At 45.5% G+C, this 27,770-nt stretch overlaps 4 protein-coding genes and 1 pseudogene across 9 annotated transcripts; 2 read left to right on the top strand and 3 right to left on the bottom strand.

Moving 5' to 3' along the window:
- Positions 1-238: 238 nt before the first annotated feature.
- LOC136531713 (mitochondrial fission 1 protein A-like) lies at positions 239-2,820 on the top strand. Of its 4 annotated transcripts, none has more exons than XR_010778089.1 (6): positions 239-371; positions 834-963; positions 1,493-1,614; positions 1,763-1,826; positions 2,041-2,312; positions 2,440-2,820. XR_010778089.1 is itself a non-coding variant. In XM_066524371.1 (5 exons), the coding sequence occupies exons 1-5, from the start codon at positions 279-281 to the stop codon at positions 2,541-2,543; spliced, it is 513 nt and encodes a 170-aa protein (XP_066380468.1). In that variant the 5' UTR covers positions 239-278; the 3' UTR covers positions 2,544-2,820. The 4 variants fall into 4 exon arrangements, 2 of the variants coding, with proteins under 2 accessions (XP_066380468.1, XP_066380479.1); XR_010778091.1 differs by having other exon boundaries at positions 2,012-2,312; XM_066524371.1 differs by lacking the exon at positions 2,041-2,312.
- A 197-nt stretch (positions 2,821-3,017) lies between these two features.
- LOC136531736 (annexin D3-like) lies at positions 3,018-3,823 on the bottom strand (annotated as a pseudogene).
- Positions 3,824-3,882: 59 nt separating this feature from the next.
- On the top strand, positions 3,883-5,595 carry LOC136531704 (annexin D4-like). Of its 2 annotated transcripts, none has more exons than XM_066524364.1 (4): positions 3,883-4,336; positions 4,418-4,830; positions 4,949-5,195; positions 5,277-5,595. In XM_066524364.1, the coding sequence occupies exons 1-4, from the start codon at positions 4,150-4,152 to the stop codon at positions 5,519-5,521; spliced, it is 1,092 nt and encodes a 363-aa protein (XP_066380461.1). In that variant the 5' UTR covers positions 3,883-4,149; the 3' UTR covers positions 5,522-5,595. The 2 variants fall into 2 exon arrangements, with proteins under 2 accessions (XP_066380461.1, XP_066380457.1); XM_066524360.1 differs by having other exon boundaries at positions 3,884-4,336; positions 4,949-5,179.
- A 708-nt stretch (positions 5,596-6,303) lies between these two features.
- LOC136531689 (protein DGS1, mitochondrial-like) lies at positions 6,304-17,373 on the bottom strand. 2 transcript variants are annotated; one of them, XM_066524348.1, is made up of 14 exons: positions 17,084-17,373; positions 16,512-16,626; positions 16,214-16,417; positions 15,823-15,951; positions 15,582-15,746; positions 14,632-14,826; positions 13,417-13,517; positions 12,587-12,676; positions 10,668-10,740; positions 10,561-10,589; positions 10,331-10,454; positions 9,984-10,094; positions 6,519-6,619; positions 6,304-6,437 (listed from the first exon to the last, which is right to left on the bottom strand). In XM_066524348.1, exons 1-14 carry the CDS (start codon positions 17,338-17,340, stop codon positions 6,305-6,307), a joined length of 1,827 nt encoding a protein of 608 aa, XP_066380445.1. In that variant the 5' UTR covers positions 17,341-17,373; the 3' UTR covers position 6,304. The 2 variants fall into 2 exon arrangements, with proteins under 2 accessions (XP_066380445.1, XP_066380451.1); XM_066524354.1 differs by having other exon boundaries at positions 16,214-16,402.
- A 5,629-nt stretch (positions 17,374-23,002) lies between these two features.
- Positions 23,003-23,437, bottom strand: LOC136539944 (uncharacterized). Its single transcript, XM_066531928.1, has one exon. The coding sequence runs from the start codon at positions 23,435-23,437 to the stop codon at positions 23,003-23,005; it is 435 nt and encodes a 144-aa protein (XP_066388025.1).
- Positions 23,438-27,770: the final 4,333 nt, after the last annotated feature.

Raw genomic sequence — 27,770 nt, 5'->3', positions numbered from 1 at the left:
ACATCCCCGCCCCCCCCCCCCCCCCCCCCCCCCCCCCCCCCCCCCCGCAGACAGGCGTCAGGCGAACGGTGCTGACTGCTGAGCGCGTTAAGGTCAGGTCGCTAACGGCTTACTTTCTTTGCTTAGCACCCAAGGCTACCCTCTGGGTCCAACTCCAATCCAATCCATCCATTCCTCTGGTGGCACGCCGAAAACCCCGTATAAAACACACACCGCCCTCCCACCCTTGGACACACACACACACAAAAAAAACGTCAGGAGAGAGAGAGAGACGCGGGATGGACTCGCACGTCGGCAAATTAATCGACTCGGTGGGCTCCATCTTCCGCGGCAGCGACATCCTCCCCCGGTGCGACGGCGACATCATCGCCGTAAGCCCCTCCTTCCCCCTTCTCTTCTCGCCGAGAAAACTGGGGGCTCGGCTGGCGGCTGCCTCCCAGGGAGAGGGCCTGCTGACGAGTGACGAGTGCCGCCAATCCGACCCTTTCCTTCTCCCGCCTTCTTGCCGCTCCCGTGGCGGCGGCAAATTTTGGAGGGGAATGCGCGCGAGGGGCCCACGAATTGGCACGGGGTTCACTGAGTCGTTGCTGCGCGGGGAATTGTGACACAGGTTCCTTGCAGTCACGGGGGATTCACTAACCCTATGGTCGGTTGAACCAACGATCGATGAATCACCTTCCATTCCACCGTGGTGCTACTGCGGCCATTAAGCAAAACAAAGCAACCAATTATCCGATCAGAGCATCCTGTTATCCGGTCAAGCCGTGTTTGATCACGCGGGGCCTAATCGTAATCGTTGCCACGCGTTCTTATGATCAATTCTTTTTTATCAGGGTTTCGAGAGCGAGGTTGCTGAGGCTAAAAATGAAGAAAAGAAGAATGAGAGCCTAATGAGGCTCTCCTGGGCGCTTGTTCACTCGAGACAGCCTGAAGATGTCAACCGGGGCATCGGAATGCTTGAAGGTGATATCCATATCCTGTTAATCTCCAGCAGCATTAGTACTTGGAGTCTTCTTTTATAAAAAAAATTGGCTTGATAAACATTGTAGGAGTTCCTCTTCTGTTCCTTCAAAAAACAGAAAATATGACTCGAGAAATTTACTGAATATTTGCCCATTTCCTGATTATTTCCACGAAAATGTGTGATTGAGTTGGACCTCATGTTTTGATTTGTGATTGAGTTGGACCTCATCTTTTAACTAGTCTGCTTAGAAAATTAGAACTTGCCATTACCATTAACTTGTTGAAAAAGGTGTTGATGTACAAGGAAATGCCCACATGCCATAAGAAGCGTCTTACTACATGGACTTCTGTTCAATTACTATTGTTTGACTTCCTACGCCCACTTCTCTGAAAAGAACCAGTTGAGACTTTCATTATGGGGTTACATTGCTGAGATTGGAACCTCTAAAATTTAGAGGAACTAGAGCACAGCATTGTTAATTTCTTTGTCGTTGTCCCTATGGAAGCTCATGATGTTATCTGTTGCCAGCTTCATTGGACAGGTCTAGCAGCCCAGAGCAAGCAAGGGAGAAGCTCTACTTGTTAGCTGTTGGGCGTTACAGAACTGGGGATTATACAAGAAGCCGACAGCTTTTGGAAAGATGCTTAGAGGTTTGATCATGAAATGTGTTATCTGTTGTTATTCCTTTGAGACCTTCAAGATTTGTTTTAGTCTGTGGCCTTAGTCCTGTATTGTTAACCAAGGCGCCCCTGAATTTGATGCCTGCATGTTGAACAAGAAATTTCATGTTTTCTTCAGATTCAACATGACTGGAGACAAGCCATGACTTTGCAAAGGCTCGTAGAAGAAAAAACCAGAAGAGGTTGGTATAATATTTATGCTTTCCATTTTCAGTGTAGGAAAATGATAAAATGGATGCCCATGGATTTTGCATCTCCTACTATAATGTCCACTACCAAGTTAGGATAATGAATGGCCAATAGCTTATCATGTGCTACTATAATGCCAACATGATGGCCCTGTCTGTTTGCAATCGCCGTAATGCAGGGATGTTTTTCGATTCTCGATTTTGCTAGTTCAAAGTTCTGAATCGGTGGTGAGCAGAAGCTGAGATAATCAAGGCATTTGGTGGGATTCTCGTTTTTTTTTCACCGAGAATCTGTTATAAGCGGAAACAAACAGGGCTGGTGTCCAGTAATTCTCCATGTCCTAATGTAAATATCAATTGTATTGATCAAGAGATAAGTTTCACATATATCCCCAAATCTGAGACCTCACCTCCCCAACTACTGCTGTCAGCCATGGACCCTGAAAAGCAGTAGGGATCAAGACATCATGTCTTAATAAGGTTATCTACCATGTATCCATGTTTCAAATATTAGAAAAGAACAATAGAGCAAATCTCTAGTCATTCCAATGCACTGTTTATGGTTTGTCTAACTTGGGCTAATGGCTTATTTGATGGTTAAATGCAGATGGTATGATTGGCATGGCTATCATCACAGGCGCCTTTGGAGTTGTGGGTCTTGTTGCTGGTGGTATAATTGCTGCGGCTTCTTCGTCATCCAGGAGGAGATGAGGATATCTTCTCTCTTGAAGTGGATAAGAAATCAAGACGGGCAAAAGCTTGGTGACAGATGATCATCACTTTTGTGCTAAGTGTGAAGGGGTGCTCACTTGTCTTTTTTCCTGTACTTTGCGCGTGAGACCAACCTTGTATTGCGTCCAAACGAGAGATAAATGTATTCTTAACAGTAGAGGATGAGGCTCAGAAACATTTCGATTGTTGTACTTTGTGTTGCTGCAGAAGATGCTGTGAGTATAGTAGAATAACAAAGTGCATGATAATACTCTGATCCCGGGTCCTAGTCTCCTAGATGAGTCCATTCCTCATCGCCAATATGAAATTGCTGCACTTTACTTTCTGTGAATTTTTTGTGTGGCCTCAAAGCGTTCTGCTTAATGACTTTTTAAGCGGAAAAGGAGCTTTTCAGAACTATCAAATAAACACAAAAAGGAGAGAATGGTTTGGTTTATCTGAACGTGATATGGACCTTTTAAAATCTTGTAAAGAATGGATGCATATGCATGAATGCATCCGAATATTTTCGGTCTTTGTACATGTTCTCTAATGAAAGTTCTTTTTTTTTTGGTGGTTGCGGATACACATTCTACACATCTTTCTCAACAAAAGCAGGTTGTTTTAATTTTAATCTTCACTCCCTATCAAGGTCAGCAGGAAGTCCTTGTAATACCCGGAGGTGTCACCAACAATGTCGCTAGTGACAGTGGTCTTGAACCTGACCTTGTATTCCTCTTTGATCTTGTTCATGCCGATCTCGGACCCTGAGATGATCGCCTTGGTAAGTGTGTCCTCATCCGTTCCAAATCCTAATATGGAGTATCTAATAGCCTGACGAACAAAGTACATATACATATATAAGATCCAGTACAGGTTGAACACTGGCAATTCAAAGCCCATCAACAAGGTTGACAATCTTTCCATCCCAAGTTTACCTCTGCAAAGTGCTTCTCCGGCGACGCTAAGCACCAGACGGCGCTCCTGAGGATCTTGGCAAACTGACTGCTGCTATGCTTGGTGATGTCCTGTCAGAGCAGGGCAACAAGGAGTCCCCTATTAAGCATGCCGCTGTTCTTTCTCGTCTGATGGCAATGGTACTCGACGAGAGTTGGCTATGGCCGGTACGGTACCTCATCGACGTCGGTGCCGTGGTCTTACTTGTACCGCTGGAACGTGGCCCGCAGCTGGTGCTTGCTCCTCGTGCTGACGATTCGTGCCACCTCGTCGCCATGCGGCTGCCTTCTCTTCCTGATGGCTTCCGCGCCGGACCACCTCATCGCCGTCCGCCGCGCGTACCGGTCCAAGATTCCTGAGGCGTTTCAAGATTGATGACACCTGGGCTGGGCACCATTCAATCCACAACCACAACGATCTGCTAGTAGGGCTCCCAACCAGCACGAAACGCTCCCTCTGGTCGTGCCAAAGCTGGCCACCATGAATTAACGTCATAAAACTGCATTAATTTTTTCAAGCTGTTTCGTATCTGAATTGATTCTGTAGCATCCATCTATATAAACAAGCAAGCATTTGACCCGTGTATACCTGGACTAGTCGTGACGCGGAGAGCTTTATATAGATAGAAAAAGGCCCCACATCGAACCTGATGCAGCAGTTCCTCACACAAACCGGCAGCAACAGCAGCGCCGCGACGTCACCGCCGGCGTCGCCGCAGCCGCGTCTCAGGCAGCAGCAGGCGCCCAGGAAGGAAAGGGACCTGCAGAACAAGGAGAAGGAGGCGCCGCCTGCTGCCATGGCCGACGAGCACCAAGACCTCACCAGGGCCTTCGCGGGTACGGTACATTATTATATACACTTGTGTATACGTTGACCATGCGCGAATGAATTCTGGCACGATGTTGAAAAAAATGAAGGTCTGGGCGGGCTGGGCGTGGACGAGACGGCGCTGGTGTCCGCGCTGGGGCGGTGGCGGCGGCAGCCGGAGAAGCGGGCGCAGTTCCGGCGCGGCTTCCTGGGCTTCTTCTCGGCGAGCGCCGGCGCGGTCGCCGGGATCGAGCGGTGCGAGGACGAGTACCTGCTGCACCTCAAGGCGGAGTTCGCGCGGTTCAAGGACGCCGCGGTGCTGTGGGCGATGCACCCGTGGGAGCGCGACGCGCGCTGGGCGCACCACGTCCTGCACAAGGCGCACCCGCCGCAGGTCCTCGTCGAGGTCGCCTGCACGCGCGCTGCCGACGACCTGCTCGGCGCGCGCCGCGCGTACCAGGCGCTCTACCACCGCTCGCTCGAGGAGGACGTCGCCTACCGCGTCAGGGACGCCAACGCCAGTGTGCGCGCTGTTTCCTTCCTTCTCCGTCTTCTTTCTCGTTCTGGGCTGCTGCCACCTGGCACTGGCAGCAGCAGCTCTGTAACTGACGCACTAACACGTATTTCCTGCCTGCCTGCAGCTGCTGGTGGGGCTGGTGAGCGCGTACCGGTACGAGGGCGCGTGCGTGAGCGAGGACCTCGCCACTGAGGAGGCCAAGGCGCTGGCCGCTGCCGTCAGGTCCGCGCCGGCGGCAGCGACCAAGCTAGTGCCGAACGAGCAGGTGGTGCGGGTGCTGGCTACCAGGAGCAAGCCCCAGCTCAGGGCCACCTTCAGGATCTACATGGAGCTGCACGGAAAGCCACTTGAAGAGGTCGTCAAGAATACCAGTAGGAGAGTTCACCATAAATCCAAACTCTTTTAACACTCTGACGCTGATTCCTCTGTTGTTTGCGCCTGCGACCGATCAGGACCTGGCCGCCGAGCCGTGCCTGCGAGAGGCCGTCAAGTGCCTGGACTCGCCGCCCAAGTACTTCAGCGAGGTGATCAGCAGGGCGTTCAGCGACGACGCGGACAGGCAGGCCAAGGCGGCGCTCACCCGCGTCCTGGTGTCCCGCGCCGACACGGACATGGAGGATATCAAGGACGCCTACGCCAGGCAGTACGGGGCCAAGCTCGCCGACGCCGTGGCCAAGAACACCCATGGCCACTATAAGGACGCGCTGCTCGCCATCATCGGCAAGTGAAAGGGGCCCAGGGTGTTGTGTGGCCACTAGTGCCACACATGAATAATAAGTTAATAACACATGTTCTTTCAAATGAAACAGTTCAATAAGATTGTACTAGTGCCCATCTCCTTTATTTCTGCGAATAGATAAAAAGAACAGCATCCTGTTGCCATGTTATTAACTACTATGGGATATGGAGCAACCATTTCAAGTGCCAGGCAGGAACAAAGGCCGAAGGTACAATGCTCGCACACATGTAGCCCAACCACGCAAACAACCCTGTTTGTTTCGTCGTAAACGATCGTGGATTATTTACTACTGGTTGATTTGATGTGAGAGAAAAATACTGTTCCAGCTTATAATCCACGATCGTATACGAGCAAGCGAACAGAACAGGCTTTGGTATGCCGGCCAATCCAAATCAACAAGCGGGCCAAGCAAGGCAAAAATTGTCAAGTTGAGAAACTGGCGTCCTCTTTCTATGCCCTATCCCCTGGCTGTATGCACGGAGGGCTCGGTGGACACGTATCCACCCAATTCTTTCCCCCTTCACGATGTACTTTATCCAGCTCTAATAAAATTTACAAATCTTGTGTGCAAATCTTGGAGGGGAGTACAAAACATCATGTGCGCCTGAAAGAACCATCCTTCCGACAGTAGAGGGCCAACAAACCTTCCAGAGCTCCAGGTATCCGTGTCAAAATCTTTACAAGGTACCGCAGAACTGGAGTATCCAAAATGCAGCACACGACGTTCAGTTGCTCACTGCTCTAGAGACGTGGCAAACGGCTCGATGAGAATGGAAGCAAGCAGTTATACATCCACTTCAAGCGTGACACGACAATCATCTTGTCTGGCGTTCCCATGTCGAGCTTTGCCAGATCAAAAATATCTTCTCTCAAGCTGCATTGCAAACAGTTTCCTACACGTCAGATCCAGAATAACCAAGATGAGAGGTGAAGGACTTTGAGCAGAGAGACTGACCTTAACCATTCGCCTGTTTCTTTTGCGTGAGACTCAACAGCTTTGCACAGTCTATCAAGCGTGTAAAGTACTAATCCAAACTTGCACCGTGCCTCTTCCTCCTATAAGGTAGCAAACTCAAGGAGTTATTGCATGATCATATCATATAATCCAAGACTTTAACCGCTTCAAATTTATTGCACGGTGCCTATTAGATTAGTAATAAACATTTTATCTACAAATCTTTGAAATACTCGTTAGGGGAAAAAGGCAATTTTGGTAGTTTAGTATATGGTGAGAGAACAAGCTCATATACAAGACTCAAGTGCTAGAAGCATAGTAAAAATTATCACAATTAGAAAGCCAAATTGTCATACGCCTAATGGGACCTACAGGCCCATCTGGTCCGGACGCCAGCAGCAGCAGCGCCGCCGCCGCCGCAAGGGGCAGCAGCAGCGCCGACGCCTAGGGGGAGGCGCACAAGCAAGGGCGGATCCCCGCCGCTCCACTATCCATATCCGGAGGATCTCCAATAGGAATAGGATTAGCTAAGATAGGGATGAGTCCATATTTATAAGGATTTCCCTCGTTAGATTACTTAAATACAAGTCTACCCAGGACTATAAGTAGAGGGGCTATGTAATCATTAGAATCAAGAAAGGATTGCCTCAAGGCTTATCTCTCCTTCCCCTCTCTCTTCCTCCTGCGCCGAACCCCTCCCTCTCCCTCTGCCCTAGCGCCGCCGCCCTCTCTCCCTGTCCGTCGCCCTCACCTCCCTCAACCCTAGCCGTCGCCACCTAGGAGCCCCCCTCCCTGCCGGGCTCTTACACTGGTATCCGGAGACCAGACGATCCATGGACTCCACCACCCCCACCATGCAGCAGCTGATCGAGAACCTCGCCGCCGACCTTCGCAAGAACTTCCGGGAGATGCACCATCAACTCGTCAACCTCGACAATCGTCTGCACGCTATCGAGCGCGCACGCACCCATGGCGGCGCCGCCATCACCGGCGTTCAGGCCAGATTGGATCGGGAAGCCACCATCAACGACCTCGGCGCAGAAACCAAGCGCGTCATGATCGCCGCCGGCAAGTCGTATCTCCAACGCAAGATGGATGCACCCCAGTCCTCCAACACTCTGGAGATCATCCTGGCTATGTCAGACAGACTGCTTTCGGCTCCACCTCCATCACCACAGCCACCAATGGCACCACTGTTTCCCCCACGGGAGGGAACCCCAGTCATCCGTGCGGCTGTCCACCAACGGTTGGACATCAACCAGCAGGAGCCACCACCGCGTACGCCACCGGTGGCGACACCACCAACAGTTCAACATCAACCACCACCTGTGCACGCAGCCAGCAGACTCCCAGCTAGCCCAGCGGTCGCACAGCGCCTCAAGGCGCCATCACAGCAGCAGCCGGACACCTGGCCGCCGGCACGGAGGGACGATGCCCCCCGATCACCGCTGCCTACGACGACACCAACAACGACGGAACCACCACAACGATATGTCCCCATCAAGACCCAGCTCACGACACCTACATACGACGGCTTGACGGATCCGAGGCCATGGCTTTCGCGCATGCAGCAAATCTCCAACCTATACCGTCTGCCCGAGGCACAACAAACCTGGTACGCGGCCTTTCATCTGACAGGTGAAGCACACCGGTGGTACATGCGCGCAACGAAGGATACACCCATGACAGAGTGGGCGTACTTCACCAAGAGCATCATCCGCAACTTCGGCCCTGACCGCGACACCACCAGCGACCTCGCACCACCTCGTCATACCGGCTACGTGAACGACTACATCAACAACTTCATCACCTACGCTCTGCGCATTGGCCTCTCCAGCGAACAACATCAAGTCAGCCTCTTCGTCAACGGCCTTTAGCATGCACTCCGAGAGGCGGTTGTGTGGCACCATCCTCGCTCCATGGAGACGGCCATCGACCTCGCCCGCACCCTGGAGACCCCGACACCGGCACCCACCAAGACGGGGCAATCCGCCTCTGCCGGCGACAACCCCTCCGACACCACGCCAAGGGGTCACACCGACAGCTCCACCACCAAATCGGACAACGCATCCCCACTCCAGCTTTCCGCTACGGCCGCGACATCGATTCCACTAGCTGGCGCCAGGGTGGCTGCCTGCATCGAGCCGGACCTAGAGATTCTCGCTCAACTTCGCCTCGCCACTTCAGATGAGTGCGAACTTCAGATCATCTCCACCACCATCGAACTCCAAGCGGCAACACCAGCTTGGTCCCTCCAACACGGCATCGTCCGCTACAACGAACGATACTATGTCCCGGTAACTTCACCTTTGTTACAGGACCTGCTCGAGTCGCTCGGAACTTCAGCTCCGCATCTCCTGGCGATCGGCCTCCACACAGCGACATCTTCACCGACAACACAAACTTTCCCCTCGAGTATTTTACTCCTTGAGGCATGGCCACACCGCATACTTCCATCGGCAACGGTCGTCTTCTTTGACAGCAACGGTCGGCCAACAGTTCCTCTCCATCGACGACACCTACATCGGCAGGCAGCACGCCAACGGCCCTCTACTGATCTCTCCGGCAAACGAAAACACCGGCGACCTCCTCTTCGGCACACTACAGCACTTCACCACGACACCACCGACCATCATCGCTACAGCGTTATGCCGGCGCATAAGGGGTCAAGTTGATGTTGGACAGGTGCATTCGCTTCCACGACCTCCATGGATGAAAACTACACTTCCCGGAAACGCTTCCCGGCGCCGCCATCTACGCAGCCCGCTGCATCCAGGAACCATTGGAAGGCTCAGGAACCAACAACTACTACATCTCCGGCTACTTCGGCTCATGTGGCTACTACTTCAAGTTCGCCGATTACCACATCAGCACCAACCACTTCAATGACACCTTGGGCCACTTAACTGTTCAGATTGCAGAGCTACCAGCAAACACCAACCCGTCGCCAGAGCCTGTCAAAGATTGGGCAATGATTCAGCACGAGGACGCGCTGATTGGAGAAGGGGGGAGTGATGCCATACGCCTAATGGGGCCTATAGGCCCATCTGGCCCAGTTGGCCCGAACGCCAGCAGCAGCGCCGCCGCCGCCGCAAGGGGCAGCAGCAGTGCCGACGCCTAGGGGGAGGCGCACAAGCAAGGGCGGATCCCCGCCGCTCCACTATCCATATCCGGAGGATCTCCAATAGGAATAGGATTAGCTAAGATAGGGAGGAGTCCATATCTATAAGGACTTCCCTCATTAGATTACTTAAGATACAAGTCTACCCAGGACTATAAGTAGAGGGGCTATGTAATCATTGGAATCAAGAAAGGATTGCCTCAAGGCTTATCTCTCCTTCCCCTCTCTCTTCCTCCTGCGCCGACCCCCTCCCTGCTGGGCTCTTACACAAATAAACAATACTTGGAAAAGAAATATGTTAGAGAATGCTAGAGTGAACGAATTTCATATATATTTGAAATTACCATTCCATTATCCCTGTAATGCTGAAACTCCATAAGCCTTCTCTCTACATCAACAAGAAGCAGCCTCCGTTGACATCGGGCAATATTACCTCTTCCCTCAGCACCATGATCCTGTGGGGTGCGTAGATGTTTAGTTAGCCAAATTTACCATAATGCCTTTCTACTTTCTACTTTCCAATTTTCCATATCCATTTGCATGCAACATAAACCGCAAAGATAAGTAACACCCATGGTTTGAACTCTGAAGAGAAAGATGACATGATGCAGTAGACCTACAATTACTGCAGATAGACCAGAGGAATGAAATTGTGAACATGAAAATGTTTTTTGATGGTTTATATACATACACGCTGAATCCATGTTCGCAGTAACACAAGCAGCAGAAGTGAAAGACCAAAAGCAGGCAGAGCTGCAAGAACGGCAAGGTTTATAGCATTTGCCCTAAGAATCTGATCCATTTCCAGTAGTCCCCTGTGTAAAACCACTTCAATTATCAATAACAATGAACAATAGACAAGACAAAGCATATCTTTATATAGCTTATCAAAATTTTCAGATGGTGATTTGTTTAACTTACGATTCAAGATCCAGTTTAAGCTTTTGAATCTGCAAATTTCGAAATTGAAGGTCAGTGAAACACCGTTTCAATTATTGTACCCAGAAAACAGAAAACCAGGGACGAACCTGAATAAGCATAGCACGGGCTAATTCTCCACTGAACAGGTTTTGAATTGGATGTATCAATTCCTTCTCATATCTGCACAGTGCACATATATAAATAGAAATACAATTCATGAGTTCAGTGCTACAAAGAAAACGATCAAAACAGACTAGTGAAAATAAATGCAGTCCCATACTTTCGTCCCGGAACTGGTTAATAAAATATGAACTGTATGTTCACACCTCGGAACAAAAGGAGAGCACCAAACTTAGAGCACTAGTAATCATCATTCATCAAACACTAGAGAAACTTGCATATCAGCCGGTTCACAAAACAGTTGAAGTACACAAGTGACATACTAATTAGTCATACATACAATCATGCTAGTTAGTCATAATAAGTGACATGATTAGGACTAAAATTTCACACTAACAATTCCCTGAATCATAGAAGCAATTGCATACATGCTGACAAGGGTTACTAGTTTACTGAAGCATCTGGCAACTACTAGTCTACTACTGAGTTATCATAAACTCAAAGTTGGGAGTTTCCTGAGGTTTTTAAGTATAATTAAATGTTGGATAAGAGTCTATTGCATTAGCTTGTTTTCTACTATTCAATGTTCACATCTGGGGTCAAATCCATCAAATGGATGGCTAACAGTTTCCAGCCCAAATGGTCTTAAAATGAGTCAACCATGAAGTTGAAAGGGCCAAACTGCCTATGAGTCTCTGTCCGATTATTGGCTTTAGTTGTCACATGTCATTGGATGACAACATAGGTACATAGAGTAACTAAATATCTAATTATGCATATAACTGTCGGTGTTTTCGGACCACCGACGAGTAAATTTGTATTTGCGCGTCTGGCTCGGATGGTGTGCTCGGAGGACACAAGGGTTTATACTGGTTCGGGCGGAACGTCCCTACGTCCAGTTCGTTGCTGCTCGTGTTACCGGCACTTGGTTTGCAGTAGAGGTTACAAACGGACGAGAGAGGGAGAGGATCTCAGGTCTCTGGTGGAAGGAGTGAACGGGTGCTGAGAGCTCGCTTGCCGCTCAGCCGTGTGCTCGTGTCGTGCTCTTGTGTCAAGATCCCGTGTCCAGCTCTCCCCTTTCATGGGGCGCCCTGCTTCCCCTTTTATAGGTGAAGGGAAAGCGCGGGTTACAGAGGAGGAAATGGAGAAGAACGAGAGAGAAGAAAGCTTCCAGGGTTGCCAGGTCCTTCTTCTCCTTCATGCGGGTCCCGCCGATTCTGTAGATGTCAACAAGGACGGCTCCATGTCGCGGCCCTGTTCATTACTGGCGCTATGCGCAGGCGTCATCTGTCGGTCATGGCGTTCCACTCCATCCCGACGGACATCGTGGTGAACTGACGCGCCTGTCAGCGTCCGTACGAGGATTAGGCAGAACAGCACCGGCACGCCCGACACTGTTCTTAATGTGAATCCCCAGGTATGGCCCGTCATGGCCACGGGTTACATCGAGGCGTGACAGTCTCTTCCCTGGCGTCAGAGTTTTGACCCAGGCCCATACGCTTGGACCTGGAGTGGTTGGTGGCAGTATGGGTTCCCGTCGGGCGAGACGGAGCCCTCGACCTTGGGGTCAGGCGTGACCTTTTAATACGTCTCGAGCCATCCGAGGAAGTCAGCGTAGGCGCTAACTTCCTTGCTTTGGATATCCCTAATATCGATACCCGACAATAACATACCATACACCAAGGTTTCCTTTTGTGAACAAATAAGAATATATTCCTTTAAAAGAGGTAGAACATTAAAGGGATGTAGTGAAAGGGGAAAATGTTCTCTTGACGACGATGAAATCATAATTTAAATTAAAAAAAAACAGGAGAATATGAAATATTGCTGGCATAAATCAGCTACAGCTAGTGAGACGGGTGTCAAGTTCGTCAAACAACTGTTGGTATAGTTTAGATAGATTTACCTCTTCGTGAGAGTCTCCAACATCGCCTGCACTGATAAATCTTCCGGCAACTTCCGACCCTCTGTTTGCTCACAAAAAGCAACTAACATCCTAAACATGTAAGATGTAACTATCAGGGTTAAACAATGCAAAATATACTTTATGAGACACGATATCAAAGAGTTTCCAGACAAAAAGAAAAAAAAAAGTACTCCTACATCATATGAACCCAGATAGGTAAACTTGGACTGAAACTGTTACATACATACATGTAACTGTTTCAATTATATATCAAAAGTGCCTCGCGACAACATATAATTACTAATTAAAGCGGGAAATTACCTAATAACCGTTTACATTACAGAATAATATAATATGTGCATACAGTACTTACTAATTGTCGTTTTCTCCACTGTATTTGCTTATAGGACATGTATGTTTGGTACAATATTGAAACAATGTAAACTGATTAATTGATATAACCCATTGTGAAATGTTAAACAAAAAGTATATATGGTATATGACTATCCTAAATTTATTTCAATAAAAACAGGTGAAGCTTAAAGTTAAGACAAATAGATAGCAATTTACCAACATTGATGTATCTATTCATTTCTCAAAATGTTATCCTTTTGGCTCTTTCGGTTATGTTCACCCTATGCCATGCAGGTTAAATTCAAAACAGTTTAAGTGCTCAAGCTGTAAAAGCTGGTAACCCCAGAATATGTTACTTTTGCTTTCGCAGCAGGGTGAAACTGTATCTATTCGATGGTTAAAGTAAAAAAGCAAACATTGGCATCAAGAAACCAGCATAGTCACTAGAAATTAGAGAGATAGAAATGATGGATAACCTGCGCAATGAATCTTCAGTCAGTTGGACCTCTTGATTTTCCATTACACCTTTATCTCTTTGCTTGAATGTCTCGAAAAGCTCATCTCTAATGGAAATGATCTAATGAGCAACAAATACAGAACAAACAGTCATGTTTTGAGCACAGTAGTAAAACTAACTTCAGAACTATAGAACTCCATTTTAACTTCAATTAGGAGTAAGGAGTTCTCAGCTGAAATAGATCAACTTGCAACAGCGGTCTCTAAAATATCAATGATTCACACAAAATTTGAATATATAAAAAATATTTATACCACTACAACAGCCCACAGTTTACAAAAACTCTTCGATTAAGCTTGTTTGTATGCGCAAAGTCTCCTTTAAGGAACACATGGATGCATTGGCAGGCCATATTATACCATAGTGACAAAAGACTGCAGCTAATCTATATCTGTATCTATACCTATATAATAGCAAAAGTACGAAAATTTCCTCCACCCCTCACTCTCTCTCTCCGTAAGTCCATTTCCTACTCCCATCCCTCTTGGTCCATCACTCTCTCCCCTGTCCATCTGTCACTCAGTCAATATGCCATCGGTAAACAGTTTGGAGCTACAAAACCTTTGCTGGAGTCACACCACTCATATTGTGGCGTGGACACCCGAGCCCGTGTGCGTCGTGACTTGGCACACATGTGAGCATGTGGCTCGCATTCCACCTTTATTAAGGTCACAATAGGTGAGCACAATAGCCATCCATTTAAGCTGAGTCAATTTCTCATACGGGATTAATCCTTTGTTGCACTTAACATTTATTATGGGCTTTGGAATTTATTTGATTTAACTGAAATAAGGTTGGAAGTTGGAACAAGCCCACTAAAATCCAACAAAGATAGCAAGCTCATTATCATTGGCATGGGCCGGTCCAAATGACCGTGAAACAAGTTGTATGTCCCATTGCAAGTTGCAACGCACGGGCATGTTTCTCAGCACTCTGTCTAATGCTCTGCATTTGTTTTTTGATCTAAAATATCTCCAGTAACAGGCTAATAAGACCAAGCTGGCAAGCTTCCTCCTATACCTCACATAACCTCTCATATAGATAATGTATAAACAATCAGAAAAGCCTTTTCTGGTCGTTCCCACTAAATCATGTTATTTACTTTAGTGACTTACGCTACCATACTGAAAAATAAAATATAAATAATAGAAGTGGAATTTACAAAATATCTTACTGGTTTCTCAACATGTTCATCCCAAAATCCACCCACAGACTCCTTAGCATCTCGAACCCAATTGTCGATATCAGGACTTCCCATCAAGCTGCTATGGCGTAAAAGCCACAGAGAACACACAGAGAGACCCACTGCTCCACATGTATAGGGTAACCAGTACATGGTCAATCTGTCTGGTCTTTTATGGCTTGAGAGCTACAATAATAGAGCAAATTTTCAGGTAGTTATTAATCAACACATTTCTTTAAATACATTCGTAAGGAACATACATATAAGTATAAGGCACTATAGAATTTCAGAAAAAAAGGAACTATAGGCTATAGCAGCCGATTTAGTGATCAAGCAAAAGTTATTTCTAGTTCTAGCAAGTACTACAGAATAAAACAGACATAAAAGAGGGCAGGGCAGACCCAGTGCCGGAGGCTCCCACATGAGTGGGGTCTGGGGAAAGGAAAAACCGAGGCAAGCCTTCCCCTTGGAGAGGCTGCTTCGAACCCGTGACCTGGTGACTCAGTGAGACAGCTCTCACCACTGCACCAGGCCTGCCCTTCAAAACAGACATAAAAGAACAGAAAGAAAAAGTTCATAAAATGGTACTGCACTAGTATTCTAATAATGAGATACAACTATACAAATTCGGCCCGGACACATCATCAGCTTATCTATGTGCTGAGTTTTGATGTTTCAACACTTGTCCAATGTGGTTGCTAGTAGCTTTTACTTTGATCCTACTGCTAATTCTAATCAGCGAAGTCATTGGGTGTTGTGTACATATACATTATTTACAGGAGGCCTAAACAGGTGGCATCAAAAGTTTGTTAGTATAACTATAGATCAAATACAACGAATTGCACTCTTAACGTATTTCAACAACAAAGATCACTAGTCTTGAAGACTTGAACAAAAGAGGTTGAAATGTGTGGTTGTCTTAGGAAGATAGAGATGCTTACCTGAGAGGACAGAAAACTATCTAACTTCTGAAGATTTTGATAGACTAAACTTGTACCATCTGTTGCCAAGGCCTCTGTCCATTCTGAACTCTCTACATCGACTTCTGGCAATTTCCCAAACAGTTCATATGAACTTCCATCATGTGTAAATAGTTCATCTTGCCCCTGAAAGCATTTGGTTAAAAACAACAAAGAAGTCCATCTAAAAAGATCAGAATATATGAAACATAACATTGCATACCTCACCAGCATTTCTAAGTGATACCTCCAACTTGGAGAATGTCGTATTTAAAACAATGAACAATGTATGCAGAGATTTATCTGAGTTTTCAGTTAATCCTTCTCTGCATTTATCAACTTCAGAATGAATCTACAGAGGAGACAAGCTAGAGATTAAATAATGTATGTATTATATGCCTGTAACACAAAGCATTATTGTCCATGATGAAAACTGTGAGTTTGATTTTTGACCATAGTACAACAGTTATGTTTGAAAGTAGCCAAAAAGTTAACATTGAAAATACTAAAGATAAAGTTTACTCTCCTAGACATAAGCCGCAAGAGAATTACAATTATTATAGGATTATTACTATGGTATAATAATTACAGTTGATAAACTGAAGTAAACAAACCTCTGCAAGAAAAGCGGCCAAGCAGTGTTGCATACTTGTCAAGGCAGCAAGTTTTGTTGACACCATATCAGATGCAGAATGCAAAATGTATTGGACTGGACGTCCATTGCTTCCGAGTCTAGTGAGTGTTTGATACGTTGCATCAACAAAGGCCCTTGGACCTCTCTCAAAGATCATAAAGTACACTTTCTGAGAATTTGTTCCCTGAGAAGAAATACTCCACAGGTAAAATAGTAAATAACACAAGGAATAGAATACACCTCTTTAAATACATCAAAGGTATGTATTAAATTTATACCTCAGCTTTGGCCTGCCAAAACAGTAAGCTTTTGTGAATACTGTGCAAATTAGTCAGGGTGTGTTGCACAACATCATCTAAGATGACAAAGGCTTTAGGCATCTCACCAGCAATCCTGCAATGAATAAACAGTCCGCAAGAACTTCAAATAATACAGCCTCACAGTTATCAATGGCATTCACAAAATATTACAGGTCCATAACATTAGCCACATAAATAGGTCAACAAACATTAGCTTAAGGAAAATGATGGGTTGCCCTTTGTTGCTTTTACTGAGCTGTATGTAAACAATCTACCAAGTTCCACGAATCCCACATCTTATAATTGCCCCCAAGCTGGCACAAGTTCCACGATCTAACATAAGGACACGCAAAACAAAATCCCAAACAAGCACACGAGTGACATTGTTCATACAAAAGCTCGCAATGACACTTCCTAACTGATCACTACGGTGACACTCCTAGATTAGCTAACAACACAAAGTTCGAATCCCAAGCACGCAGGTAGCTGCTGTACTCTAAGAACCAGCATATGACGGTCAAGCGCAAGCCAATAATAGCAGGGAATCTCACCGAGCGGAGTGCGCGGCCGCGGGGCGGAGCGGGAGAGGTAGTGCGGAGAGCCTGCGGCGGCGGGGCCGGCGGATGCCGATGTAGCGGCGCTGGAGGTCGGAGACGACAGCAAGGAAGCTGGAGGAGTCCGGGAGGGGAGGGAGGCGCGCGACGAGGGATCTCCATACGCGCGCGGGCGCCTCGAGCGCCGCGGCGGCGAGGCTCGACGCATCCGAGGGATCGCCGGAGCTAGGGTTATGCGGCGGCGATGTCGCCATTGGGGTCGGGAATTCGTGTGGGCGGCACTAGAGGGTTTCGGGTTTGAAATTTTTTTCCTTGGGTTTAAGCTTGACATTTTGGTTTCTGATGATTCCAACCGGTTGGCTGGTCATCTTCTTGCTGAACAAGCTTGTTTATTCATCTAAAAAAACTGTTGCAAATATTTCGTAATCCTACTGTCCAGTAATTCATTTTTTTTGTTCAAAACATGCAAGCTCTCGGTATTTGGTATGGACCTACTAACTCCACTCTAGTAAAAAAAAAAACGTTCTCTTCACTGAAAAAACAAGCTGAAATACTATTACGGCTAATTTGGTGTAAGAGAAAAACACTGTTCCGACTAAGAAAACAAGCCGAAAAAGATAGATTATAAGAGAAGCGAACAGGACCATGTTTTCTCTACTGTCAAGGAGTGTCATCGGACAATCCACAAGATCAATCTTTGCTCTGTTCGTTTGGTTGATAAGCCATGGCTGAAGGGCATGTTCGCTTGAACTTATCAGCTGACTTATCAGGTAGAATCTACAGTATTTTTCTCTCACAACAAAATAGCTTCAACCGGCTTATCAGCCAGCTTTAATACCAGCTGAACAGGTCCGAAAGTACTATTGGCTGATTTGTTGTGAGAGAAAAATACTATTTATTGGCTGAAAAAATACGGCTTATAAGCCAAACGAATGCTCCGTCATTGCTTCTTAATCTATTTCAAGTCTATCTCGTTCAATTCAACTTCTATGAGATCTTAGCTCGAAACTATTTTAGTGAGGTCACTTATCATCCTGAACTCGACGGAGAGCTAACCACTTTTGTGTAGACCCATACCCTTACTTTGACTCTAAGTTGAACATTTTGGACTCCTCTTAATAGTACAATCAAAGAAAAAGAATGAACTATTTACACACTAAGCGAATATCTCTATGCCCGCATCCTGCATTTAGTCTAGAGTATTATTAGTATTGTCGATTATCCTTTGCACCATGCTTAATAAAGCACAAAAGGTTAGGCACAAAATACTCGTGGACATTCTCATCATGATTAACTTGATCGCTAACCTCTACAAAACACATGTTAGTCGCCATACTTGTGCTTTATCAATCACAAAAAAATCCATAATGTAGCCTAGATGCGTCAACATGTCTAACTGTATGAGCATTTTTGAAATGTGTATAAACCCTATAAATAAGACAAATGGTTGTTTCAAGATAATTGTTCCTTCCACCTCTTTCATTTTCTAGGGTTAGCCAAGGCATTAGATGCTCAGCAAGAGATAGGCTAGAGATAAGCACATCTTTTCTTTTCCTTCACATGGGAGGATTTTGGGAGGTATGCTAATATGGTGTATAGGTGAATTCAGGGTTCCTTAATCTATAAAAAAAAAATCTGTGTAGAATTCATCTCTCTTGCCTTCTCCCTTTGAAATTGTTTTTTCTTCTAATTTTTCTCAACCTCTCTTAGCGATTTCTAGAGTTGTACTATATCTGAGTTTTTGAGCATTCTCGGTGTAATTTTTGGGGGCTATGAACAAGGTACATGATGGGCTAGACCTAATTCTCTATAATTGCTTCCCAAAATCCCTTTTTCTTCGTCCCAAGTGCCTATCTTGGTCGTTTCTTTGAGATTGGTGGTTCCTATTGACTATTGTGCTCAATTAATGACTTTTTTAGAACATATTTAGGCTTTGGTTTCATTGATTTTCTTGGAGCGATTTAAAACCATCTATTTGAAATTTATTGTCAAACCCCAACTTAAGAGAAATTCAAAATTTATGAAGAAGGCCAAATCATTTTTGACAAAAATTCTCAAGAACACCTTCCTGTAGGCTAGGCAAGCCCTTTTTCAAATTTCACGGATTTTTTAGTTATTGCTTGGGTTTTATCTTTTCCACGAAAGTTTCAAGCTGAAACTTGCAAAAACAGGTGACCCAGTTCTGAGAATCGGGGTGACCTGAAATTTCAGGGTAACCCGATTTTTGCAATCTAGGTGCCTCAGTTTTCAATGAAGCTTGTAATTTGTGTCATTCTTTGTTTGGTTGGCTTCCACACATTTTTAGTCTCGTTACTAAAGTCAGTGGGTCCAATGTTACTATGTGATCTTGGCGAGAGCTATAAGAGAGGCTCGGTTAGATTTTAGGATACAATTAACATATCACTCATCAACTCGGCGAGAAAAAAATATGGAGCTCCCATTCACCCTCTTGGTTGTTCTGGTCCCTAACAACATTTGAAAACTTTAATGGGTGTTGTTTAGTTGCCAACTTTTTTTTAAGAATATGTTTTAAATCTTAGTCTCTATTTGGCAGGATTTCTATCAGTTCTGGCATTCTACTACAGTGTCCTGAGTGAAGTCAAGAACATAAGTTTTTTCAGAAAGATAGAGTTTTTCTAAAAAACGTCCATACGCACATAAGTTTCTCTAAAAGATAGAGTTTTTCAGGAAAAAAAAAATGTCCTAAACAAATCTTATTAAGGGCCTCTTTGGATGCATAAGGCTAAGACTTTGTTTGGTATGGTTTATTGGGCTCCGGCTCCTCCCAAATTCTATAGTGCTACTTTTTTATCACTATAGCAAGGAACCGTTTTGATTTCTGAAACAAAGAAACAAAAAATGAACTATAAAGAGGAGCCGACAAAGTCAGGACTCCTAGCTCCGCCGGTTCCGCGCTACAGTGTTGCTGCAGTACTCAACAACAATGGTGGAGCTAGAGCTCCCATGCCAAACAAATTCTAATTATCACTAGCTAATGCTTAGTCTTAACCCATCCAAGCAGAAGACTAATATGTAGACTATTTTTTTACTAAACTTTGAACTTGTTAGCTATCTATCTAACCAATATCAGCTAATTTGAACTAATTTTTAATCTTTAACTAGTAATTAGTCCTATTTTTTTAGATTCAGTAATTAGTCCTACCTGATCAAGCAGTTTCTTAGCACCGTTTTCATACCTTTTTTGTGTGATATGATTACTTGAGTGCGCAAGAAAAAGAGTCCTGCCTCACGTAATCGGGGGCAATCGTCTTGGCGTCGGCGACGCGTTTTAGCCCATTGATTGACGAGAAGGACAAGAGGAGCTAAGAAATAACGCGGATCACGATACAAAACAGTCAAAGCCCTACTCTCGGCTACTACTCTTCAAAGGGGTCAAATTGATTGATTACTTCGACATTATTGTATTGTTCTTTTACTTGTGCACATGAGCTACATCCTCCGTGAAATATAGTAAACTTTTAACTGTTCTAAATATAAATTTAATACCCAAATTTGTCGAAAACATTATCAATGGTTACCATATAAAAAGGTAAATTATAAAAAGTATATTTCTAATGATATTTATTTAATAATCTAAATATTGGTTTTTATAAACTTAGTTAAATTTAGAATGATTTTGCTTAAAACAACTAAAATCCTTATATCTTAGGACCAATGTTAAACTAGAATGGTGTTGTTTAAAATAAGTAAGAGATGGATGAAGTATACCTACGAAAATCTCACTATATTTTTTTACTAGAATCATGCCCACGGGACTAAAAATTACCACGATAGTTTAAATTTGATTGTGTGTTATAATATTACCAAAAAATACTTTGAGTGAGATATTCACAACATTACATTTGTAGCTAGATCTGTCCTTATGATTCATGTTCAATTAGAACGTAATTCAAGTTTTGACATGATCATGTAAAATTAATACAATCTAGTTCATAGTGTAACAACTTTGTTCATCAAAACTATCTAAAGTGAACTTGAGGAAATTATTTTCTACCTACGACTACGGGATCCTAAGGTGAACTTTTAGTCTGACATACTATTTGTCTGTGATGAGAAGGAAAATACAATCTGCTATGGCCATACAAAATTCAGAAGGAAGTTGATCACGTCAGTCCGCTAGATGAGTGCCTGTACGTTGCAACGGGTGCAACATAAATTGAATGAGATGTTTATTAGCTAAGTCAAAATCAAGAATATATCAATTCATTTTTTTCACGTGTATTATATCATAATAATGTCTAGAAACACATTTATTATTGTAATGAATCTGAAATAAAAGCTAGGCTTGGAGCTTGTTATCTGAAAGTTACGATAAACATCAGTTGTCAAAAAGGCTGAAAATTTATTGCTAGGCATCGAATTGAATTTATCCATGCTCTGCCTTGCTCAAAACATGTATACTCGGTGTCAGTGCGAAAAATGACCAACAAGTAAATATTTGTCGTTTTGCCGTACGTTGTGATCGGATGTGGCCTAGCACTCAATGACACAGAGTTTATACTGGTTCAGACAACGTGCCCTACGTCTAGTTTGAGTCGGTCGGTGACTTTATTCCTGAGCTCAGGTGCTCGAAGTTTGTTGTAGGGTTACAAACGAGTAGGAGTAAGGTGGAGGTGTCAGAGGTCCGATCGGACTCTACACTGAAGGACCAAGAGTGACGGGAGCTCCTATGTGCACTAAGTATTGAAACGTATGCTTTGTGTAGCTTTAGAAAGTCTAAAGCTAGCAGAGAGTGAGTCAGAATGATCCGTTTGTTGTTTGTTGTTCGTTGTCTGAATCTTTCCCTTTTAGGAGAGAGCGTATCCCCTTTTATAGATGAAGGAGACGGCGTTACAAGTGAGAGAGAGGGAGTGTGTACTACTTAGTCTTGTTGCCCACGCTGTCAGGTACGAGACGGTTTGTCGGCGCCTACAATATTGTCGACGCTCTGATGCATGTGGTTGGTTCCATCGTGTTCTTCTGGTATGACAAATGTCGGCGCCTACCATATTGTAGGACAAATGTCGGCGCCCACAACACTGTTCGTGTCCTGACATGTCTGAAAGGTTGCAAAGTACCCTTCTGACATGGCCTGACAGTACTGTCCTGTATGTGTGCAGGGTACGGTCCTCGGTATTGCGGTTGACTTGTACGCCTTACCTAAGGATGAAAACGGTCGAACTCGGTCGAAAAACTCCTCAACCGTTTTCTACTTTTACATTTGAAATACGAAAGCGAAAGCGAAAGCGGACAAGCCGGACACGAAAACGAACACGAACTTACAGAATATCTAGAATTTCGGAAACGAACCAATTCGAGCGGAATTATGTCAAACACGGGCGGTATGTGAAAATTCAATACGAAATACCGACCCACAGTGCATAACATTAAACAAATGCACGACCAAATATATAACAAGTTCACAACTAACAAGTGCATGATCTAGTTCAAGTGCATAACATTAAATAAGTGCACGACCAAATATATAACAAGTTCACAACTAACAAGTGCATGATCTAGTTCAAGTGCATAGCATTAAACAAGTGCATGACCAAATACATAACAAGCAATTAACAGAACATGAACGTCTACCTGGGGCTCCGGGACACGCGGCGCTCATCCCGCGACGCTGGGTACGGGCGCCGAGGTGGAGAATGGATAGGCAGCGGCGGCGGCACCTGGGGGCGGTCGGGAGCGCCTCTGCTCTAGGGTTTGGGTGCTGGGGGTGCGCGGTCATGGATTGATAACGAGGGCCTTGAGCAAAAATAGCGTTGTGCACATACATCTACTAGCAGCACTTAGCAGCGAGGCAGTGATCAAAACGTACCCAACCCAACCCATAATTAGTCAAGAGAGATTACTACTAGCCATCAAAGAAAAGAACGCCACCATCATCTACTGGTAGTAGTCATCAGTTCAGAAAACCTCCTCGGGGATGCTCTGTAGGCCGGGCTCCCACTCCCCGCTCGCCTGCATCCGGCGCGCCGCCTCGGTGGCCCTCCGCATGCTGTGCCGCCGCAGCGACGGCAGCCTCTGCTCGATGCCCGGCCCTACCGCTCCTGCCGTGCATGATGATCCTCCCCTCGTCGTCGCGCACTGTCGTCGGTGGCGATCGGTGGTGACCGCGGCGGCGGCCGCATCGCCAGCACCGTCGTCGAGCGCCGCGACCATCTGCTTGAGCTCGCGCTTGCTGATGACGATCTTGACGCGCACCGTGCCGCCGACGTCCTCCCTAGACAGGAGGCGCCCGCCGTGGTGCAGCTGCTCGAGGACCGCTGTCGTAGGCTTCGACTGCTGGTGTCGGCAGCCATCGACGGCCATGTCCCTAGGGAAGAAGCACCTGGACGCCATTGGGAGCGCCAGCCGGTGGTGGGCGGTGGGCGGTGGTCTCTAGACTGGGGCCGCAGGTGTCCAGCCGCGCGCACGGGCAAGGACGAGGAGTCTGTGCGCCTGAGGCCTGACGAGTCGCTCGCCGACGTTCCTTGCAAGTTACAGCACAAAGGCTAAAGCGAAGGCAAAGTGAATGTGTGGGCTGCCGACTCATGGGCCATGCGGGCCTTGGCTTGGGCCTAGGGCCATGCGCACGCGTGCTGGGCCAAAGGGAAGGGATAGGCCGCAGAGCGGGCCTAGCGGCTTGGGCTTTGTGCGTCGGAGCGGGCCACAAGAGGAGGTGGGGTTCGACTGGGCTGTTGGGGAGGCCAAGGTTGTCTGGCCCGAGGGCGTAGGTGGGTTGCTCGTGCGCGAGCTGGACCAAATTCGGTTCGAACCGAATTTAGAATACGGAAGACTCCGAATAAAATGTAGAAAAGTAGAAATCGGTCAAACAAAGCCTAAACCGAATTCGATCCGATTTCGAATTTAGTATTCCGTATTTTGAATTCGAATTTAGTATTCCGTATTTTGTCTGAAAATACGAATTTTCTCGGGTCAAATTTAGAAAACGATGCGATTTAGTTTGGGATATTTCCTTTCCGTTTTCATCCTTAGCCTTACCTTATATGTTTCGCCTGATTTCTTGAGTCCTCACCGAGCGGGCATCCCCATTTGGTCTTTCCCAGTTGGCTCCGACCGCGCCGGTTGGAGAAGAGCTGTAGGGAGAGATTTGGTGTGTTTCTGGTCGGAGACGCGGGTCAAAGTCGAAAGCGAACGTCGCCCCTCCTTGGCCAGGCGTTCCGGTTGGAGAGGCAGGTCAGAGTCGGAAGCGTTCTGGTTGGAGATTGGATCACTCTTACGGCCTGTCGTTAGGTATCTAGGCTAGCCTAGGAGTTTCGCATCGTCCGCATGAAAGCATCTAGGCCCCTAGTTGGGTTTCGGTGATTAATAACAATATATGATTACTATGACTAACGCATGTTTTGCAGAGGCAATTAAGTTAGGTCATGGTAATGGAGATCGATTGGGCTATCATGGTGGTCATGCCTCTACGATGGAAATTATTTCGGTTTTCAAAGGATGGACGACAAGGTTAAGGATGGACTAGTTCTAAGTGTCATTTGGTGTTGAAGAGACACTTAGCGTAGTTTAGGACTTTGTTTTTCCTTTGGCCGTACTATTAAAGGGGGTATGGATGGGTAGCTTGACCTAGGTGAGTCTAGTGGGTTAGGTGTGGTGCACACTTGCTAAACCTAGCACTAGGTAGCTCCTAAAAAGCCTTTAGATCCATTGGAGCAAACTTCATTCACGTACGATCGAAAATTAGAAGTGAATGGAGGGTCAAATACTGACCAGACGCTAGCTTCGATGATACCGGACGCTGGCGCAGAGTCCGGTAAGTTCATTTGGTCAAGGTGAAGTCGTCTAGAAGTGACCGGATGCTGAAGGCCAGCGTCCGGTCGACTCCAGTAAGGTTCCAGAGAGGGAAAATCACGACCAGACGTGTCCGGTCAGTGATGACCGAACGCTGTCCATCGTCTGGTCACCATTTGATCACTGGAATTCAGGGTGAACTAACTGACGCGTCCGGTCAACATGACCGGAGCGTCCGGTCACCCCGTAGAGGCACATAATGGTTCGTTTTTCAGCCCATGTTATAAAACTTCCTCCATTCATATGTGGGGGTGCTTTTGCTCATTCCAACAGCTGAGAAACATCTTTGTGAGTGCCAAGAAGAGCAAGGTCCTAGTGAGGTGATTGAGATTTGAGAATCCCAAAGAGAACCCTCATTAGTGAGATCAAGAGTAGCAAAGTGTGCATCCACCCTTCTCATTAGGCTTGTCATGGTCAAGTGAGAGTTTGTGCTTGTTACTCTTGGTGATCGTCATCACCTAGACGGCTTGGTGGTGATTTAGAGCTTGGTGATCATCCGACGGAGCTTGTGGATGACCCAACTCAAGTTGTGAGCGATTGTGGATGATTCACCATGATGGAGTGTCAAAGAATCAACCCGTAGAGAGCACTTGATCCTTGCGCGGATCAAGGGGGAGCTACACCCTTGCGCGGGTGCTCCAACGAGGACTAGTGGGGAGTGGCGACTCTCTGATACCTCGACAAAACATCACCGTGTTCCTCCTTCTCTCTTTACTTTGAGCATTTACTTTGAGCAATTCAATACTTATCTTTACATCCATAGAATTGCCATGCTAGAGTAGGATTGGAACTTAGGTTGCAAGACTTTTTGTACGGTAGAACATTAGAAACACTTTCTAGGCACAAGAGGTTAATTGGGCTAACCGTATGATTTAATTATTGAAAGAAAATTTAGAATTAGTCCAATTCACCCCCCTCTTGGGCATCTTGATCCTTTTAATTGGTATCGGAGCCTCGTGCTCACGTATTTAGGTTTAACCGCCTAAAGAAAGATGTCTCACAGGGATAGACCTCCTCCTATCTTTGAGGGGGATGATTTTCCATATTGGAAAATTCACATGGAGGCGTACTTAGAAGCTTTAGATGTTAGAATACTTAGAGCTGCCTCACAAGGCTTCCCAAACCTTAGGATGCTACTAACCTACAAGGCGATGAGGTGAATTACGAGAAATGGAATGCAAAGGCTCGAAACACCATCTTTAGAGGCCTTTATAAAGATGTGTTTAACCGGATGAGGAACCACAAAGGCGCCTATGCACTATGGTTGGATGTTTGTGCACTCCATGAGGGAACAAAGAGTGAGCATGAGAAACACTATCATCTTGTCATAAAAAAGCTTAACTCATTTGAGATGCTTCCTAAAGAATGTGCAAATGAGATGTACTCACGTTTGAATATTCTTGTAAAGGAAGTCAATGGGCTTGGACTCACTCAAATGCAACCATCCGATGTTGTAAAAAAAGATTTTGAGTGTCCTCTCCATTGACAAATATAGGCATATTGTGACCGTGCTTCATCAAGGTGATCTTTTCACCGCTACACCGACACAAATCTTGGGAAAGATTAATGCTCATGAGATGTATATGCACATTACGCCACAAGATGGCCCATCCTCTACCAAGAAGAAAGACAAGGACTTAGCATTCAATGGTAGCCAAGAGAAGGGCAAAGCAGGACTTGAGTATGAGAGCTCAAGTGATGATGAAGTTGATGATGCAAGTCTTGCTCTCATGGTGAGAAAAACCACCAAGATGCTAAAGAAGCTCAATAAGAGTGGCATCAAGTTCGATGGCAAGAAGAAGAAGTTCTTCACTAGCTCTAGAAGGAAGCTAATCTCCGAGATGGATTGCTACAATTGTGGAGAACTTGGTCATCTAGCACACCAATGCACCAAGCCCAAGAAAGACAAGTTCAAGAACAAGTACAAGGGCAAGAAAGATGACTCAAGTAATGAAGAAGAAGATGAGAAGAAGAAAAACAAGCCATACAAGAAGAGAGATGGCAAGAAGGACTTCCATAAGAAGAAGAGTGGAAAGGCATACATCGTCGGTGATTGGCTTATGGACATTGATTCATCTAGTGAGTCATCTGGTGATGATAGTGACAACGAGAAGGTGGCCGCCATTATTATTGACTCTTCATCATCTTCACCGCCACCACCGCCATCATCCTCTATACACCTATGCCTTATGACCAAGGGTGAACGCAAGGTATCAAATGATGATGATAGTAGTGGTGATGAATATGCTAGTAATAATGATAGCGATAGTGATGATGATGAATATGAATCATCTTCTTATGATGATCTTGCTAGATTGCTAAAACAATACACTAAGATCATTATAAAGACTAGAGCTAAGAATGAAAAGCTAGAAGCTAAGAATGATTCACTTTTAGCAAAATATGATATGGCAGAAAAGGCTAGTATTAAGCTTAGAGAAGCAAATGATGCTATATCATCCAAACTCAAGGAGCTTAAATCTTCTAAGAAAGAGCTTAGAGATAAATATGATAAACTTGAGAGGATACACAATGAGCTCATCACTAGTCATAACAAGCTAAAAAAAGAATATACAACTCTAAAGATCAATCATGATAATCTTGTTATTGCTCAAGAATTCTTATCCAACGAGCCACATGATGCTACTAACGATGTTGTTAAGATTGATATAGCTACATCATATGATGATTTGATCATTGAGAGCATTGAGCAAAGTTCTAGTAGCAAGGGCAAGCAAGTGGTTGAGGCCGATGATTATGATGAGTTTGTCAAGCTCAAGAATGATAATGAAAAGCTTAAGAAAGATTTTGAAGAAATCAAAAGCCACAACACTATTATGCTAGAAACTCTTGATCATGATGGTGATTTGATCCTTGA

Source organism: Miscanthus floridulus, chromosome 2 (assembly GCF_019320115.1).
Source record: "Miscanthus floridulus cultivar M001 chromosome 2, ASM1932011v1, whole genome shotgun sequence".
In the NCBI taxonomy this organism is placed as follows: Eukaryota; Viridiplantae; Streptophyta; class Magnoliopsida; order Poales; family Poaceae; genus Miscanthus; species Miscanthus floridulus.
Note: the sequence above shows the minus strand (reverse complement) of the source record. Positions and strands in the feature narration are given on the sequence as shown.

Bases quoted from the DNA above. Each gene is read 5' to 3' on its own strand.
- LOC136531713 (XM_066524371.1), top strand. From the start codon at position 279: ATGGACTCGCACGTCGGCAAATTAATCGACTCGGTGGGCTCCATCTTC. The intron at 964-1,492 runs GTGATATCCATA...ATCTGTTGCCAG, and splicing joins GGGCATCGGAATGCTTGAAG to CTTCATTGGACAGGTCTAGC. The intron at 1,827-2,439 runs GTTGGTATAATA...GGTTAAATGCAG, and splicing joins AGAAGAAAAAACCAGAAGAG to ATGGTATGATTGGCATGGCT.
- LOC136531704 (XM_066524360.1), top strand. From the start codon at position 4,150: ATGCAGCAGTTCCTCACACAAACCGGCAGCAACAGCAGCGCCGCGACG. The intron at 4,337-4,417 runs GTACGGTACATT...AAAAAAATGAAG, and splicing joins CCTCACCAGGGCCTTCGCGG to GTCTGGGCGGGCTGGGCGTG. The intron at 5,180-5,276 runs GTCGTCAAGAAT...GCGACCGATCAG, and splicing joins ACGGAAAGCCACTTGAAGAG to GACCTGGCCGCCGAGCCGTG.
- LOC136531689 (XM_066524348.1), bottom strand. From the start codon at position 17,340: ATGGCGACATCGCCGCCGCATAACCCTAGCTCCGGCGATCCCTCGGAT. The intron at 10,590-10,667 runs GTTCGTCCCTGG...CGAAATTTGCAG, and splicing joins CCCGTGCTATGCTTATTCAG to ATTCAAAAGCTTAAACTGGA. The intron at 10,095-10,330 runs GTATGTATATAA...CGCACCCCACAG, and splicing joins TGCGAACATGGATTCAGCGT to GATCATGGTGCTGAGGGAAG.
- LOC136539944 (XM_066531928.1), bottom strand. From the start codon at position 23,437: ATGGCGTCCAGGTGCTTCTTCCCTAGGGACATGGCCGTCGATGGCTGC.